The sequence below is a fragment of the Macrobrachium nipponense genome, chromosome 12, assembly GCF_015104395.2.
Source record: "Macrobrachium nipponense isolate FS-2020 chromosome 12, ASM1510439v2, whole genome shotgun sequence".
Taxonomy (NCBI): Eukaryota; Metazoa; Arthropoda; class Malacostraca; order Decapoda; family Palaemonidae; genus Macrobrachium; species Macrobrachium nipponense.
This window is the reverse complement of record NC_087205.1, coordinates 71,515,060-71,534,811: the sequence shown is the minus strand read 5'-3', so window position 1 is coordinate 71,534,811 and position 19,752 is coordinate 71,515,060. Positions and strand designations below refer to the sequence as shown.

Genomic DNA, 19,752 nt, shown 5'->3' with positions numbered 1-19,752 from the left:
GTTAACCCTCTTACGCCGAAGCGGTAAAAAAAAATTGTCTCCCTTGTGCCGGAGGTGTTTCAGAGTGAGTGCGGAAGCGGAAAAAATATTTTTTTCAAAAAATCACAGCGCGCTTAGTTTTCAAGATTAAGAGTTCATTTTTGGCTCCTTTTTTTGTCATTTCCTGAAGTTTAGTATGCAACCATCAGAAAGGATAAAAATTATCATTATCATATATAAATAATGCGATATATGATAGCGCAAAAATGAAATTTCATATATAATTTTATTCAAATCGCGCTGTGCGCAAAACGGTTAAAGGTAACAAGTTACTTTTTTTTCGTTGTAATGTACACTAAATTGCGATCATTTTGGTATATAACACATTGTAAAACTATAAAAGCAACACAGAGAAAATATTATCACAAAATAATGCATGAATTCGTAACGCGCGGACGTAAACATATTTTTTTCAAAAATTCACCATAAATCTAAATACTGTCCTAGAGACTTCCAATTTCTTTCAAGATGAAGACAAATGATTGAATATTACTATACTTTAAGAGTATTAGCTTACAATTGCAGTTTTCTACCATATCTGACGAGTTAAAGTTGACCGAATGTCGAATTTTTTTATATAATTTTTTGTTATATGACAATTATTTCGTAAAAATAAAAGAACAGCTAAACCACACCTTCCAAATAAGTTTTTCGTTTTATTCTACATGAAATTTTGCACACACTTTCATATATAAAACTCTATGAAATGCCTAATATGAAATGGAGCAATTATTCCGAGAATGGTACGTACGCATTTCGGAGATTTGTGGCGGAGAATCCGCGCGCGGAGGGAAGGAAAGATTTTTTTTTAAATTCACCATAAATCTAAATATTTTGCTAGAGACTTCGAATTTGTTTCAAGATGAAGATAAATGACTGAATATTACTAGACTGTAAGAGTTTTAGCTTACAATTGCGTTTTTCGACCATTTCGGTAGAGTCAAAGTTGACCGAACGTGGTTTTTTTTATTTATCGTGATTTATACGCAAATATTTCAAAAATGAGAAAAGCTACAACCTTCAATTATTTTTTGTTGTATTCTACATGAAATTGCGCACATTTTCGTATATAAAAATTTGTGTAACGGCTAATTTAAAATGGTGCAAACATTACCACAATCGCACGTATGATTTTTTCGGAAGAGTTACAGCACGGACGTAAAGAAAATGTTATTTTTTTCATAAATTCACCATAAATCGAAATATTGTGCTAGAGACTTCCAATTTGTTGCAAAATGAAGGTAAATGCTTGAATATTACTAGAATATAAACGTTTTAGCTTACAATTGCGTTTTCCGACCATTTCGGTAGAGTCAAAGTTGACCGAAGGTTGAAATTTTGGCAATTATCGTTATTTATATGAAAATATCTCAAAATTGATAAAAGCTACAACCATGGGTTGCTTTTAGTTGTTTTGTGCATGAAATTGTGCACATTTCCATATATAAAACTTTATATAACGGCTAATTTTAAAATGGTGCAAACATTACCACAATCGCATGTATGAATTTTTTCGGAAGAGTTACTGCGCGGACGTAAGGAAAAAGTTTTTTCATAAATTCACCATAAATCGAAATATTGTGCTAGAGACTTCATATTAGTTGCAAAATTAAGGAAAATGATTGAATATTACTAAAATATAAGAGTTTTAGCTTACAATTGCGTTTTTCGACCATTTCGGTAGAGTCAAAGTTGACCGAATTGAAATTAAATTTTGGCAATTATCATTATTTATATGAAAATATCTCAAAACTGATAAAAGCTACAATCATGAGTATTTTATTGTTGTATTCTACATAAAAATGCGCACATTTTCATATATAATACTTCATGTAACGGCTAATTTACAATGGTACAAAAATTATGTCAAAGTGACGAAATAATTTCCGAGATGTGTCACAGATACTTTTTAGTGCAGCAAGAAAGAAATTTGCGCTTGCGCGCCTGCGCAATGATTGTAAACAAAACAACACCTTGATCCGTGAACTCCCAGCATCCCCCAAGGCGCGTGATTCAAAAGTTTTAGGCTGGTAGGCCTATAAGTATTTTTCCGCGAATTTAAAAAAAAACTTTTGTAAGTCGACGTAAAATACGTCCAGTCGGCACACGGGAGACAAAAAATGTAGACGTAAAATACGTCCAGTCGGCGTAAGAGGGTTAATGAGCTCTTGCTGACTAGCCGTTGATTACAGTTTTTCCGGTGGGATCTTTAATGTCTTGTTTTGAATAAATATGTATATATGGTATTTGATATTAATAATTAATTGACTTTAATAATTAATATGCAAACCCACTTTTTGTGATACCCTTGATAGCCGCCTTTGTACTTTGTGTTAAGGATTGGCGGCGAGAGGGTGCCAACATCATGATTACATAACATTTTCGCCCGTTAACATTAGGACGAGATATGTATTCATCCGAAGTTTACGCTTAAGCTTTGGAATTACCGAGGAGAACTTCAGAGGTTTGTCCTTTGTTTTCTCCAGGTATTTCCTCTTCTCCTTCGTCCCTTCGCTAACTATTGGACGAAGATAGAAGAGGGGGCATGTGGTGTTGGTGTTCGAGGGAACTCTTCTCATTTCGGAGGGCGGTGCCCTTGGATGTGAGAGGAGTGTCCTTATTACTTTTAATCATATTTTCTTTCTTTTACAGGCTAACAGTGGTGATAATTGATTATAGCAGATGGTCGGATATTTCTTTGTGTTGGTTATCCTAACCTTGGAATTGTACCTGTGACTCGTAGCTTGCTGTGATATTGGTCCTTGAGTGTGTGTACTGTTCCCCTGCTGGAAATCATACTCATTTACCACTGCTATCCTGGAGTTTAGTCACTGGACAAAGCCTTCGCTGCTGCCCTGTGATTATTAACTCCATTCCTGCTGGTAAATATACCTCATCATGTAGAAGAAGTCTTGCAGAATTTGGAGAAGTCGAAGAGGAAGAGAGCTCGTCAAGTGTCATCATCTTCCTCTTCGGAATTATCATATTTTTCATCAGCCTTCACCCCTTCGACTTCTAAGGCTCCCTATTGAAGGAGAAGGTAGTCTTCCCCCTAAGAAGTCTCATCACGGGACTTCTAAGGGTCTGCCTCCTTGAACTGAAGTTTGAGGAGGCAGTTGGGTCTTCCACTGGCTTGCCCGTTCCTTCAGGAATGGGAACTGTCATGCTGTCCCCAGGGCCTAGCTGGTCGGGAGCTGTAGAAGCGCAAACTTTGGTTCACACTTCTGCTGCTAGTCCTAGAGGTTCTGCCCCTAAGACTATTGCTGTGTCAGGCACTCGTTTGCGAGTTCCCCGAGTGCACATAAATCTTTGGACTCGCGTGTATCCAGAGTTGGTGACACTGAGTCTGCTCACCGTCACGACTAGGGCACTGAGTGGAAGAAAGGAGCAAGTCGCTCAGGTGACTCGCACCTTGCTGGTGATTGCTCTCGCAATGATTGCTCGGTTCCCAGGGTTGATGTGACGGTCCCACGGGACCATGCACACAATGAGACTGGTATGGGGTCCCCCCATTCGGTCCTTTTGAGAGGTTTTGGCCTCAAAGAGGACTTGGACGCATCTGACGGTACCGGCTCTCTTCACCAAAGTGTCGGGAAATAATTTTCTCCAGACGATAACGCTTTCCTAGACTCACATTGTGGCCATCACCGCAGGTTTATGGCTGCCCATAACTCGCTTCTCCTGCTAGTTTCGCTAGCAAGGCGAGCGAGAGCGTCCAATTTTCTTCACCTATTCCCTCTACTTCCTATGGCTACACCGGGAGGGGTGAGGTGAATAGGAGGATCCTGTAGAGTGCTTTCCTTAGGATTCAGTGTCGGGGGACTACGTTCCTGGAGGGATCTTAAGGTCCTACCGGACGTACGTCCACGTCGTTGAGGAAGGATCTTATGTAAATCCAGTCTTAAATGCTTGCATTAAGTGCTGGTTTTTATGCTAATTCCTCCTCAAACTTCTACGGAAATCGAGGAGGAGCCTCATCCCAACGATTGTTTGACAAAATTCAGGGGTCCTGCTGAGCACTTAAAGTCTTTAGAATTTCTAGCACTCTCCAAGTGTTTTGGTCTTCTACAATCTGCAAACACTAGGGCAAGACGAGAATTCCTGATAAGTATTACTACAATACCTGGGAATCTAACTGGATGCTTGAATTCCTTGGAATTTCTGGCATTCTCAGAGTGTTATGGTTTTCTGTAATTTCCAAACACTCGGGCGAGATAGACATCCCCGGTAACTGTCATGAATATCGTGTCTCACTAAGCCATTAAATTCCTTGAAATTTCTAGCTTTTGCAGAGAGATTTTTTCTCTGATTTCCAAACACTCAGGCAACGGGCATCCCCGATAGGTATTACAATAATCGGGAGTCTCGCCAAGCACATCATATTGCCGAGTACCAGGGCGAGACAAGGCTCGCCCAATTATTGTCTTACAAGAGTCTGGTTTTTCTCGCCGAGCGTGGTAATTCTTATGAATTCTAACACTCGCCAAGTGCTCACTATCACGAGTGCTTGGATGGCAAGACGAGCCTTTACCAGTACAGATGAGTTCACTCCTCAGTCTGGTTTGGAGTTATGTAGAGCTTGGAACTGCATGCAACACCTTCTGGATGAATGGTCAAGTACCGTGTTAGTGTATTGGACCTTAGGGTCCAAACACGTAGGACAGCAGACACAGAATCCCTCTTATTCTTCTTCCGGAGCTTCAGCCTCGAAGGAGAGCAGTTAATTAGGATGATTACCACTCTCAATTATGTAATGGTGATCTGCTCAGCTCGACCAGACAGCTCGATCTGCCAATCTGAATGCTTGGCTCTAATAAATGAACTCTCAGCTCTTGATTGGTGCGGTTCCTTGCCATGACATAGCACCCTCCCTTCCTGTGTTGCCGCAAGTTTTCACGGGGTCATCATCTTTTGTCTTCATCATCTGACGCCTCCTAACCTCCCTCTTTAAAGGTTTCCACGTCCCAAGAAGAGGAAGGTATTATCCGCCCCTTAAGAAGTCTTGCTTCGAGACTTCTAAGGGTCTGCACCCTTTCCATGGAGAGGAAGTAATTGGCTGTCTCTTCGGCTCACCTGCTTCTTCTGGAGCGGGAACCTGGACACTATCCACAAATATGGTGTCTCTGGAGCCCCAGGAGAATGAACATGGGTTCCAAGAGTGCTCATGGAACCAGGGCTGTGTCGGGTATACTCATGTATGGGTGCGCCCAAGTGTACAACCCCCAAGGGGGTTTGTATATCCACACTCAGTGATAGGTAGTCTTCTCTCCATCACGATAGTGGCGCAGGTTGAGAGAAGGAAGCAAGCCGTGTTGGTGGCTCAGACCCACCTGTGAAATCCAGGAATGGCTATTCTTCAGGTGCCAAGATCAATGTCGCTGTCCCTCAGGACAAGCCTCTGAAGGAGATAAGAGGAGGTCCTCTGTGTAGTCCTCTTCATGAGGTTCGATTACAAAAAAGATAGATGTGTAACAAGACGTGGCAAGTTCTCGCCAGCTTTTACTGCGTGTAACTCCGGTCAGCACATGCCTCTCGAGAATTATCATCTCATCTCTCTACATGGTTGGTGAACAAGATAGACGATTTGTATAGTTGTTCTCAGCATAACCCTTCAAAATGCGAGTGTCATGTTGTGATTTGTGTCTTAAGTTTTGGATGCGTGGCACCTCAATCAGTCGGCATCTTCATATTCTCTGCACTGTGGACTTTGTATTGGTTGATCCAGATCAGTAATTACTTTGTCCTATTGGTGTGTTGCTGTACCTATGAAGGATGGACACTCTTCATTGAGTGTCGATGCCTTTATCCACTGCAAACTGCTAATGCAGAAGTGTCCAATGACACGTCTTTCTCCGAATCTTATGAGATCATGAGAGACTTCTCTGCATTTGGATATGTCCGTTGGATGGATACATTTCATCACTCCGAAGAATATGTCGGACCGAAAGAAAGATGAGGTCTCATTGTGACCATATTTATATTTTCCTTCCTTTGGGTATGGCCACAGGTCCTTGGAACCTCTTTTCCTTGGATCGGTGGTGGATGCTCACAGGTTGTGTTTGCTTACCTGGCTCCTTCAAGAGGACAAGTTGCATCTCGCCTATGGTGTGCGGATCTAGAGGTAAGAAGGATGCGAGAGTGACTGGCCTCTCCACCTTACCCTTCTCGTCCTTCTACTCCTCTTCTTCAGGTTGAGGATAGGACTCGAACTTACACTGGCTGGTTGAGCGATTGATGCGGTAAGCTTGCACTTTGAGCTTCTTTCTATTTTTCCTATCAGAATCATGAAGCAATCCCGCTTCTTCCTCTAGCAAGGGGAGGAAGAAGACTGGCAGTAATACAAACCCTTCCCAGAACTGTGCATTAATGCCTCCAACTATTATTCTTCCCAGCCCTTTTTCGGATGAGTTATGATTCCTCACTCGTTTTGAAAAGGCCCAGAAGTCTGACTCTTGATCATGCAGCTCCTATACTCCGATCAAGTTGTCAGAGGCAGGGCACTCCTCCTTGCTCTTACGATCAGGAGGAATAGCTCAGGTGTGCAGAACTCCAGTCAGTTCCAGAGGCTCACTCACATTCCTCCCACCAATCAGTGAGTCTTCCTTATGTAAAGGACCAAGGGTTTGTATACTGTGTAGGAACAAATCACAGTTTTAGAAAGTAAATTTATTTTTCCTAGCTTTGCAAATCTCAGTTCCTTTACATACATGCCCACCACCTCATGCCACCCCTCAATCTGAAACCTGGGCCGAAAGGCAAAGTGGAGTGTTTACATCCGGCCAGGTGGGCCTACCCACCTACTAGATGGTAATTACTGCCTAACCACCTTGTTCAAGAATTTAACGGCTGTAATTCCAGCCTATGCTGAAAGTAATTCCTTATGTAAAGGACCTCAGGTTTTATAGTTAGAAAAAATACAATTTACTTTCAAAAATGGTGATTTTACAGTCGTATCTTCCTGGTGCCAAGGACAATGGGAGATTGGAGGCCAGTGATTGACCTGTAATCCCTGAACCTGTTCATCAAGAAGACAATGTTCAAAATGGAGACCCCTGGGACCGTCCTAGCAGCAGTAAGGGACAGTGACTTCTTGCTTTCAATAGACCTGAAAGATACCTACTTCCAGGTTCCTATCCACTCTTCATCCAGGAAGTTTCTGAGCTTTGTTTTCAGGGAATGAATCTACCAATTCAAGGTCCTATGCTTCGGATTAGCCACATTACCCCAGGTGTTCACAAGGATTTTCTACCGTCTCGTCGTGGGCTCACACTCAGGGGATTCAACTTCTGAGATATCTCGACGACTGGCTAGTGTTAGCAAGCTCCAGCGACAAGCTACTCCAGAACGGACCAACTCCTTCGGTTCTGTCAAGAACTGGGTATCATGATAAATCTGGTGAAGTCAAACCTGGTTCCCAGCCAGTGGACACTTTACCTGGGGATGGTGATAAACACAACCGAGTCAAGAATCTTCCCATTGGACCAGAGATTAGAGAAATTGCGTCTAGTAGCGCGCACATTTTTTTCATAACCAGACCAACTGGCTCATTAGTTGCAGGTACTACTGGGAATTCAGTCTTCCTTGGAGAAGCTAGTCCCTCATGGTCAGTTACACATCTTTAATCACTGCGGTGGAGGCTGAAAGAATTCTGGTCGCCGGCAGGAGATTCCCCTAGGTGGAGAGTACCGCTATCAGAGGAAGTGAGAAGATCTTCAGTGGTAGTTGGACGATCGGAACACTACACTGGGGGGGGGGGGGGGGGGGGTGGGGGGGGTGTACCCATATGCCCTCCCCCCTGACTTCTTGCTGTTCTCCAATGCCTCCAGCTCGGGGTGGGGTGCCCACCTGGGAGAACTGTTATCCTCAGGACTTTGGAGTGCAGAGGAAAAGTGGCTGCATATCAGTGTGCTAGAGCTGAAAGCAGCCTTTCTGGGACAGAGAGCTTCAGGAGAAAGTAGAGGGACACTCGGTAGTTCTGATGTCAGACAATACCACAGTGGTCAACTACATGAACAAGCAGGGAGGCCTAATATCACGTCTAACTGCACTCACTGACAGTCAACCTACACCTGTGGGCGGTGGACAACATGGTGGAACTATTGGCAAGATACATCCCAGGAAGGAAGAATGTAGTGGCCAACAAACTGAGCCGTCAGAACCAGATCCTGAGAAGGGAGTGGTCCTTACATCAGGATGTGGCAGAAAGGCTGTTTCAGGTATGGAGGAGATCATTACTGGACCTCTTTGCAACATGCTTCAACAGGAAGCTACAGGTGTACTGCTCAGTGGTGCCGGACCCTCCGGCTCTGGAAGAGGATGCCTTTCAACATTGCTTGGAGGACATCGAAGTATATGCATTCCCCCCATTCTGCCTAATCTGCCAGGTCCTGAACAGAGTAATGGCCTCTCGGAATCTCTGGATGATGTTTGTGGTACCCCTATGGCCCAAGGAGAGTGGTTCCTGGACCTTCTGGCGCCAAGGAGAATCCCACCATGGCGACAACTTCTGCGACAGCCTCACATAGAAACATTTCACCAAACTGTCGAGTCTCTCTCTCTTCACGGATGGAGGCTATCAAGCATCTCCTCAGAGAGAAGAGCTTTTATCGGGAGACAACGCGAGATATGTCCACCTACCTCAGAACTTCATCAGCAGCAGTACAGGTGGGCCTCGGTTAGCGGCAGGGGTTCCGCTCCTGGCCGCCGACGCTAAGTGATTTTCAACGCTAATCGATTTTAAAACCTACGGCCTCCGCACACCTTCTTTCAAAATTCTAGACCAGTTAACAGCGCCCTAGACAGTCAAATGGTGCCGTAATCCCGCAATGGCGCAATAAGTAAAATTATATTTATGCAGTATAGTACTATAGAATTTACTGTACAGTATTACTGTACAGTACTTTATATTATTGTAAATACTGTAAAGGGAAAAAAAACCTAGCTTTAATCTTTTGGGTGTCTAGAGTATGTAAAGATATAATAAGGTTTTATACAGTGTACAGGTAGCTGTAGTGTTCAAGTTACAATAATTCGTCATGCAATAATCTGATGTTATGAGAGACCAAATTACAATAGCCTAACTTTATCCCATCTTCTAGTTACATAAGTTCAAAAACAGCAAGAGAATGATGAAAGTATGGTTTTAACGTTATACTCGTTGCGTAAACGTGTACAGTACAGCCATGAACAACCGAACGAGAAACAATTTTTTTTTTTTCTAAGTACAACAGAATTGGATAACATCTGTTTGGCTTGTATTTCAATCATCGTACTATAGTACAGTGGGGCATCGCTTAATCGCAGATCAGTAATCACGGAATCAGTCATTCACAGGTTTTTCTTGGACCGCTTCTCATGCTATATCGCTAGTATGAGAATCACAGCATCGCGGGACAAACTTGTTGCGTATGCGATGTTTATCGGTAGGCTTATGCCTCTGCCGCAGTCCGATAATAACCAACATAAATGAAACAACTCACATTATGATATTAACTGACAATAAAGGTCATAAAACTATTCTCACCTTATATATTATTGGCATATCTTCATAATAAATAGCCTATTCAAGGTATGTGTATGAAGTTCATTGGTAGGCTAAACCTAGCTGCAGTGCGATAACCACCAACACATGAACAGATTCGCATTATGATATTAACTGACAATAAAGGTAATAAAACCATTCTCACATTATATATTATAGGAATATCTCTGAATTAAGTTCCATTCGGCAACTAAAAACAGTGATGATATTGGTAAACGACATCAGTTGATTATTTTAAGAATGTAAACAAAACCAGAATGCAAATGGTAGATTGTTATGTTCATATCATAATACTATAATATGGTAATAATACATGCATTATGATTAGACACAGTAAAACAACAGTTTTATTAAAGTGATCATTATTCTCAATACACAACTATTCAACTTTTGCTAATGGATATCTGTCAATGTTACAACCAAATCAGGCAACAGTCTCTCTCTCTCGCGCGCTCTATAGAAACAGCTGATTGCTGACGTCATCTGCCATAACTATCGAGCGTTTATCGAGTTGTGTTCAAGTTGTCACTGCCGATATTCAATGGTGACTTCCAAAGGTTAAAATAAAATACATTTTTACTCATTCTTCATGTAATGGAGATCTGAAGAAAGAATCTCTCTCGGTAACGAAGTGTAAATGAAATTCTCTCTCTCTCTCTCTCTCTCTCTCTCTCTCTCTCTCTCTCTCTCTCTCTCTCTCTCTCTCTCTCTCTCTCTCTCTCTCTCTCTCTCTCTCTCTCTCTCTCTCTCTCGGCGATGAAGCGTAAACGAGATACATAAGTAGAACCATTTTTTACCTTCTATATTATCGACATATCTTCGTAATAAAAAGGCTATTCGTGTAATAATTTCATATAAATGAAATCAACTTTTATCTATGCGAAGCCAGCCAGCTGACAAAATTATGGTAGCGTTCACAGCAAGATAATCTTTCAAAATTGTAATAGTACTCATGGTAGTAATAATGTTTGGGAATATACGTAACATTCATTTTCAATACACAATATCATTGTTATTCTGGTAGTAAATGATAGTTTAGAATGATCATATGTACTCTGCATTGTCAGGGGTTTGTGGCACGATGAAACAAACAAAATAAAGTTTTCCTTTTAGGCTAAGTGTTTAGAAAAACATGAATAGAATCTGCTTTGCGACTTCGTTTTTGATATTTTTAATGATACAATAACTATTATTTGTACTACTAACACGGATCTGTTGCGTCCAGTGTTACCAATTTTGCATTTTTAATGCTAGATTTCATTTTCTTGAGGTAATTAGCAAGAAAATTTTTGTTCCAGCATCTGGCAGGAAAACTTGCATTTGTTTTCAAATACATCTAGCATACGTATTTTGACATCAAAACTTTGTAATGTTAAGTTTAATATTTCTTTTAATCTACTATGTTTGATACGTATATCATGTAAGAAAAAGAACAAAATCTTGCAAAACCATTTTCAGGAATTTAACAGAATAGGTTTTGAAATTACTAGGGATCATGTAATGTAATGTACAAGTAACTGTGTATGTTAGAAACATATTTGAATCGAAAAACGAGAGTAATCGGTTGAAATTGGCTGGGTGGCATTGTTGTGTATGATGTGAATTTTTTAGCACTTTATGGAGCAAAATCTAGCAAGAAATTGCCATTCCAATTTGGCAACACTGCCCTAACTACGTTTTGTTTATGTTGTTATTGAAGTCGTGTTCGCCGTGTTCTTTAAATTGTACCCATATAAACGAGTTAATTATGTAGCATCCAAAAGCCCCAATTCTTTTACTCTTATGGGAAAGAAGCCTAAACGCCAGATGAAGGTTATTACGTGTAATATATTAACATGTATTGTGAAGAAAAGAGGCCCACATGAGCAAGCATATGTAGGCTTTTAGCTGTAATCCATAGACTAGTAGGCTACATATGTGCAGTAGCACGTATACGTGTACTACATATATTTTTAAGGCTAATGTTGTAAAATAACTTTCAAACTATCTTGAATTTAGTTTAAGGTGATAGTTGAAGACATATTTGGTGTTTGAACTAAAGTAGGCAGTTATAAACATTGGCATAGTGATCTTGGGTGGGTTAACTATTAAAGTAGGCAGTTTTTAGCAATTTTTGAGGGGGTACCAGGATAACACGGATATTTACTTATCACGGGGGGGTTCTGGGCCCTATCCCCTGTGATTATTGATGCCCTACTGTACACCATTACCATAGTTGTTATAAATGAAGTTATGTAGAATAGAACTGAGATATCTTAATGTAATAACTTTATTCGCTATAGATCAAAGATCAATATATGTAGATCAAAGATCAATTGGGAAATATACTGTAATATTTAAACCTAGTTATAACTGAAGCTGAGAAAACTGTTCAAGCTGCTAATGACCATTATCGTGCATCTGCAACAAGGATAAAACTCCAGTAAACGTATGCCATCAAATACAACCGTAGATAAAATTGAGATAAAATCATTTTAATCAAAAGTATTGTGCTTGAAAGAACACATTTTACTGTTGGTTTCATACTGATATAAGATAAATAACGTAAAGTTCGTATTACATTGATATAAAGGAAAATTGCGAATGGAATTACGTAATTTTTTTTACTCAATAAACATGCCGCCAACGTAATCTGTTAACAAAAAAACAAAAAAAATTAGTTCACAATCACAATGAGACATATTCAATTCATATTTCCACCTAAAAGCACGTTTAAGGAAAAATAACCTTGTCTCATATATGTCAAGTATCTAGATATTCGTTTATGCTAAGTAGAAGCAAGAAAATTTGCTCAGAATTGCGTTGAATATGCTGAAACAAACTCTTATTCGCCATCAGCTAATTTCAAAACAAAACTTTGGCCGCTCCGCGGAATACTGGCTTAAATTTGCCGTTGTGTTTTATAATACAATAATGTGAGAATGTACATACAATATTATTGGATACAGCAAAGTAATGTATAACTTTTTAAAAGATTTATGGAAAAGATGCATACAGTATTTGCGTTCTCCAGATTCGCCGACTCGCACATTCACAGATTTCTCTCGGGAACATTTCCCTGCATTATTCTTGGAAAATTGGCTCATTCACGGTATTTTTCTATGAGAAATATCCACAAATTCCTGGGTTTTTTATCAATTTCATCATAAAATGCATTTTTTGTGATAAACTATTAAAAAATCCAAGTATGAACATTTTTAGCGGGTTTTTCTTGAGTGTTAACTAACAAAATAGGCTGTTTTTAGCATTTTTATAGGGGTTCCAAACATTCGCAGGTTCTAACTATTCACGGGGGGGTCTGGTACGCATCCCACGCGAATACGGGGGGACCACTGTATTTACTTTTTCTTCTATGCTTCTCTTAATTTTCGTCACTATGCCATCTACGTAGCAGTGGCATCTTGAGCTCGTACGGTCATACCTCAATTTTTTGTTCAAGTAACAAAGGCAAAAATTGACCAAGTTGCACATTTATATTTTGTACTTCTATCCCATGGAAAAACAAACAAATTGTAGTGTTGCAAAATCGAATGTATACATGAGTTTTGTCTTTTAAAAAACAATTTATGCAACAATTGTAAATACTATAATTTGTTATACAGTGGTCCTCCCGTATTCACAAAGATGCGTACCAGACCCCCCAGCGAATAGTTAGAATCCGCGAATGTTTGGAACCTCTATAAAAACGCTAAAAACAGCCTATTTTGTTAGTTAAAACTTAAGAAAAACCACTAAAAATTTTCATACTTGGTTTTTTTAATAGTTTTATCACAAAAAGTGCATTTTATGATGAAATTGATAACAAAAACCAGGAATTTGTGGATATTTCTCATAGAAAATTACCGCGAATGCGCAAATTTTCCGCGAATAATACAGGGAAACGTTCCCGAGAGAAATCCGCGAATGTGTGAGTCCGCGAATCCAGAGAACGCGAATACGGGGGGTCCACTGTAAAAACGTGATACAATTATATGAATTAAAATTTTATTATTAGGGAGTACTGAACAACCTATTGTCTTCATCATGTGAAGGGCTGTTACGAAGACTTCAAATGGACAAGCTTACTGCCACTGTATCATATTCATGTACAAAAATAAAATAAGTAACCTGTAATACATTTTTCATACATATTTTTAAGATAAATACTTTAAAACTTATAACAAAAAGCTGATGTTTCATTATAACAAAAAGCTAAAGTTTCATTAATGAGTTACAATTAGCTCCCAAATTAATAAAATAACACCATGCATTTTTCAGAACAATGGTGGACAAGAATGAACCTGAAAAAACATCCTCTGATAATGTGGAGGGTAGTTACAAAAGCTGCCTTAATTTGTATTATATGTATGTACAAAAATAAAAATACCCTATACGTAATATAATTTCATATACATTTTAAACATAAAAGCAGGAACATTTATAAAATCAACACATCGATCACTAAATTTGCACTTTTTAAAACTATATTTTCGGAAGAGCGGCAGGAGGCGGCTCACAAGAAAGAACATAAAAAACAACCTCTTTGATAACGTGAAGGGCAGTTTCAAAAGCTGCCTTTGTATTATATTTCTGTGCATAAATAAAAATACCCTATACGTAATACATTTTCATACACATTTTAAACATAAAAGCATGAACATTTATAAATTGAACACATCCATAGCTAAATTTGCGCTTATGTAACTATATTTTCGGCATAGGACAACGTCAGAGGCATATATTTTTCCCTAATACCTGTGTAATAACTCTCCATAAAATTGTTTAATATCATTTGCATAGCCTTTATGGTCTGAACGGTATTTCTACAAATGTATGTTCTCGTTAGACATAATGGTGCTAGCGCCACTTTTAACCAAAAATTGTGCCGTAAAAATACCTTAAAATGCCTTATTTTTTAATTAATATTTTTGACAACAGCCATAAAACATTCGCCTCTAAGCGATTGCGCTGTTAACCGCAGGCTGCCTGTATACAGTAATACCCCGAACTTATGCGTTTCGATTTGCGCGAATTCACAATAGAGCAAACACTTGCAAACCCTCCAGAAATACTGCAAAATCCTGTAAAAGTATTCATGTTGAATTTATTATGCAAAGTTTTACATTTTAAAGCTTTTCTGCATAAAATATTTATTAAAAATTTAATATTTTTATTTTTGTACATGCATAAATATGCAGTTAAGTGCATATATGTACCTTTATAAGATGTGATACCCACTCACAAAGTTACTGCACTTTTCGAAGATGATATGGCTTTAGAAACTTTGTCTAATTTCTGAAGCATGTACTAATATACTATAATTAGTATAAGTTTTCATGGTTTTAAGTGTAAAATCAGTACAGAGATTTTGTGTATGCTATTTATATTTTTGAAAATAATACAAAGGCAGTAGGTAATTCAGTGTTAGTCACTATATAAGAACTCCATGATCAACTAGTAAAACATCAGAGTTGTCATTGTGTGAAAATTACTTTCTTAACCTCAGAGAAAAGTCCTGGTATAATCTGTATGTATTGTGTTATGTAATTACAGCACATACAGTTAATATACTTTATCCCTGAGTATTTATCTAATAGAAACTTTGAACAAAGTTGGAGGTTAATTAAAAGTTTTTGTAAGAACACTTTGTAAGAAATTTAAATGTTTATTTTCAGGTGCTCCACAAAGAGAAATTTACTTCATGGCCCTTATAGATGTTTTAACACATTATGGAGTGAAGAAACAAGCTGCTAAAGCTGCAAAGACTGTGAAATATTTATCAAATGCAGATGGAATATCCACTGTTGAACCTGACCAATATGGACGTAGGTTTCTGGATTTTATGAATCAGGCAATTGTGTAAGGTAAATGTATAGGAGGGGTATAACAGATCCCTTTGTGTCCATAATTAAAGTGTATATCATAGGTCAGTAAGTCATTTTTTTTTCAAAGCTTAGAGCACTAATAACTAAATCTTTGGGTTCTTAATAACAGATGAAGGTAGTAGAAAGTGTACTTGAGAAAGGAAAAATATATAGTGTGGAAAAGTGTTTGTGTTTGCTGCTTAGATGGTAAAGTTGTAAGAGAAGGTTTAGTATACTTTGAGTTATAAGTTTCTTGTAGTACCAATGATTGGCCGTTGTATTGCATATGTTATCCAGTACCATGAATAGTGGCATTAGATTTTGTTCATTTAGTGCACACAGTGACATAAGTTTGATTACAGTTTTATATATATATATATATATCTATATATATATATATATAATATAATATATATATATCATAATTATAATATATATGCATACATACATACATACATACTATTTACATCAGTCATGCATTCATACATATATTTATAGACACACACATAGTACATACACATATAACACAAAAACACACACTATGATTTGTATTTCACAATTGACCATCCCTGTATCTGATGTGTCTGATGAGCTCATGATAGCATTGTCAGAAAACTTACTTAACACTAAGGGAATTTATAGAATTAATGGTAGAGTAGAAAATGCATTAGAATGTGTGCCCATTAGCCATAAAACAGTGCTGTTCATCTATATATATCTCATTCTTTAATCTGTATACTCAAGATTAATTCTGAAATGGAGCGAGAGTCTGGAGCCTGATTTGAGCTGCACTAGGAGAGCTTATCTGGTGTTATTGTAGGCTTTAAGGTGATGTGACCTCTCTCTGGCTTGGCTCCAGCTGAAGAGTGAGATTACCAAAAGAAACACCAGTGGTCTTGTAACTGTTGCAGCCACATGGAATTAGTAGATGAATGGCTAGTTGGTATTGGTATTTTGTTTTAGGGATGGGCAACCGATGACTAACCGTATAATGCCAAGCTGGAGAATTGTGTTTAGTTCAGAAAGAAAGTAAAAAGAAATTTTTACATTTTACAAGGCATTTATATAATAAGCTGTAATTTCTCCAAGGTTTGGATGCTGAGAGCACACAAGGATGCCAGAAAATCCAGTGATTACAGTGCTGTTATAATTTGGAAAAGTGGAAGTTTTTGCAAATTTATAAATCATGGCTGTAACGTAACTTCTATTGACAAGCAATGTGCTCTTTATACTTTTATAAGTAAGAAGTGGTTTGGCCATATATGGTTAAAGAAAGTGTAAGTTATGTTAAGATGTAATTTTTATTGGTAATTTAAGTTGTGGTAGGTGCTGTGGGATTTTTTTTCTCAGATATTTTAACATCCAGTGTCACTTAAAGTTGTCTGGATCTTGCTGGTGATGAAGATATATAACCCAGGACAGTGCAATGATTCATAATGTACATTAATTTTGATTGTAAGCAGTAGTGAAGTTCAGTATATCTGTGCAGTTTATTTCCATTGCATTGATTGACTTTAAAAAGCTTTTTATTTTACAGATCAAATAATCAGATGATGTCTAGTGTCCTGACACATGATACTTAGTTTTTTTTTAATACTGGAATACTCAAAATTATACATTTTTAGGGTTTTTAGTTTAAAATTTTGGCATGTTTAAATACTGACTTGATGGATTTCTGTTTTTACATATGTGTTCTGATTGCCTGTAGCTAATGAAACAAGTATTTTGTGGATCTTGTTTTATTGTTTAATAGGTGTATGGCAGTGCAGTTATTTTTCACAAATGATTTAAAACATGGCCGTACTTTGGGAATATGCTGTGGTTTATTCAAATACTCATTAAAATTAGTTCCTGCAATCATATTCTCTCATTTAGTATATAGCTTCACTTTTTCACTTTTGTAATGATGATAAAGTATTTCAGTTATATACCTGCATATTCTTATGTTAATAAGAAGAAAAATAGTACCTGTGTTTTAAAAAAGGATATATTTTAATGAATGTGCTTTTGTTTTATAGTAATGGTTATCTTATTGCTCAGACAAGCTTAATATCAATGCACAGTAATTTGTATTGTAGCTTCGTTTAGTTAATGTACTGTAGTTCATTATATATGGAACTTATTTCCAACAGCAGTTTTGTTTTGTCTTCCACAGCATGCCAATTATCCCTTGTTTGTGTTCATGTATTCTAGTTATTTTTTTATACTGGTACTGTACTGTCAGTAATATGTTGTATTTATTTAATGATATAGCTTATCAATAACAAACATATTTCCTAACAAATTTCTATCAGGTTTTAAGAAGTTATGTTATCTCGTCAACAATGTTAATTCTCATAAGTCAGTTAGAGAAATTTGACAAACATATTGGAACGTGAAATTCAAGCTTTCAGTCAAGTTTGAAACTGTTTAGTCAGTCATCTCTCCTAGTTATTTTTTTTAACTGGGCAGAGCAAATGAAAAACTCAAGGAATTATAGTAAAATATCATCATTAGTGTTTCAAGAAATAGTTTATTGCCTTAGTTTTAGTTGTTAGCACTTTTTAAAGTATTAAGTTGTTTGTAAAGTACATACAGGAACAGTTAGGGTAAATAATAGGAATAATGGCTTGAAGGGGTAGTAGATCCTTAATCCATGTGCATGAGAGGTACTGGCTAATTTTCTAGGAATTTTGATTTTTTATGATGATGATTATTTGTGGAGGACTTATCCCTCTCTTCTCAAGAATTGGTGTGCATTCTGGCAGATTTCATACTTGTAAAAAAGTGTCACATAGGATTTTTGAATTGAGCACTAGTGACTTTCTACATATGGTTTTGAAATATATATATAATTTCAACTTGACTCTGAAAACATTAGGATTTCTAAAATTTTCTTGAGTTTTGTTATTTGAAGAGAACTTCCAAAATAACTTAATTATTTTACCTTTTAGCATTTTATTCTCATTATTTATATGTTACATATGAAGGAACATTATTTTTTGTAGGACTTCGACATTTAAAAATTACACTGAGTCATTAACCCTTGAGATCATGATGTCAGATGACATCATTGTAGAAAATGAAATATTTTGACATTTAGTAGCATTGTGATGACCTATGAAGAGCGCCGGGCGATGGGTTGACCTTCATTTATGCAAATAATGGATGTTTAAAGGGAATTATCTTTAAACTATTACAGGATAGAAATTCACAAAAATCTTGTCCTTTTTCTAATTTTTTCTGTGTCGTAGCTTGTCATAAATAGGAAAGATATATCATCAGGATGAAATTTATCATAATTTTCATGGTGCATAAGGAATGTGTAGATTATAATTTTTTAGGTTTATAGAAAGTAACAAAATTTGTTCTTGGTTATCTGTAATATATCATTTTGAGTATACAAGATTGTGCTTAATTTTTCCAAGGTTCTGCAATAACATGCAATTATTTGGATTAAAAATAAGACCAACCCCAGCATTCTGTCATGAAAGAAAATATACAGCAAGCAATAAGTGACTATTTTAAGCTCAAGCAGCAATGTACGATGGAGTGTTTTTACTGTAATCAGAAGAGTTTTTTTCTCAAAAATCTCAAAAGGGTTAATTTATTGAGAAGTTGCCAGTTCAAACATTTTTATAGTAAATTACAAAGTTATGTGGTTATGATATTTATTATTGTATTGTCTATTTTATAGCCTTTGTTTCCTTTTGATATGTCTACTTCAAGGTCAAACTTTATTATTTCATATAAATTTCTTGTTTCTTTACTGACATCTGAATTTTTTATGTAGAAAGGAACACACTTATGCCATAGGGGTGGTATCAAGGAAATTCCTATAATTTGTTACCCTAGTTTTTCAACTTCCCAGTTGTTGATGGTGCAAATATCATTGTATATTTACTCTCAAAAAGCTTTATTTGCCACATGAAGCGAGTATAGTATAATTTACATGTTTAAGATTTAAACAAAGGTTTGGTTAATTCTCAGCATTGATATCTTTCTTCAAGAAGAAACATAGTGACATCAGTTGTAATTTTGAGCATGGCTAAGATTTTCATATGACAGTAACATGATTCCTACTGAATTTTGATGATTGTGATGAAATGCAAAGATAATAAAACAATTTCATTGAGGGTCTCTGGTAACCAGCTGTGCTAAGTATCTGGGAGATACTTTGATAAACAATCTGAGATATAAAACTCAACAGTATGATACTCTGCTGGCTTTATTTTGGGTTATTTTGAAACTAAACTGTTGTTAAGCCATTCAGCATTCTTTTCTGGTTAAAAAGTTTAAATAATTTTTTGTGAAAAAGTTTTTCAACTTACTGGTGGTCCTGTGTTTCTC

At 37.2% G+C, this 19,752-nt stretch overlaps 1 protein-coding gene across 1 annotated transcript in view; it reads left to right on the top strand.

The window, feature by feature from the left end:
• LOC135224598 (phosphatidylinositol 5-phosphate 4-kinase type-2 alpha-like) overlaps positions 1 to 15,782 on the top strand; it is a 155,442-nt gene extending 139,660 nt beyond the window's left edge. The window contains exon 6 of the mRNA XM_064263755.1: positions 15,235 to 15,782. Within this exon, the coding sequence (XP_064119825.1) occupies positions 15,235 to 15,422 (188 nt within the window). The 3' untranslated portion in view covers positions 15,423 to 15,782. The remainder of the gene's footprint in view (positions 1 to 15,234) is intronic.
• Positions 15,783 to 19,752: the final 3,970 nt, after the last annotated feature.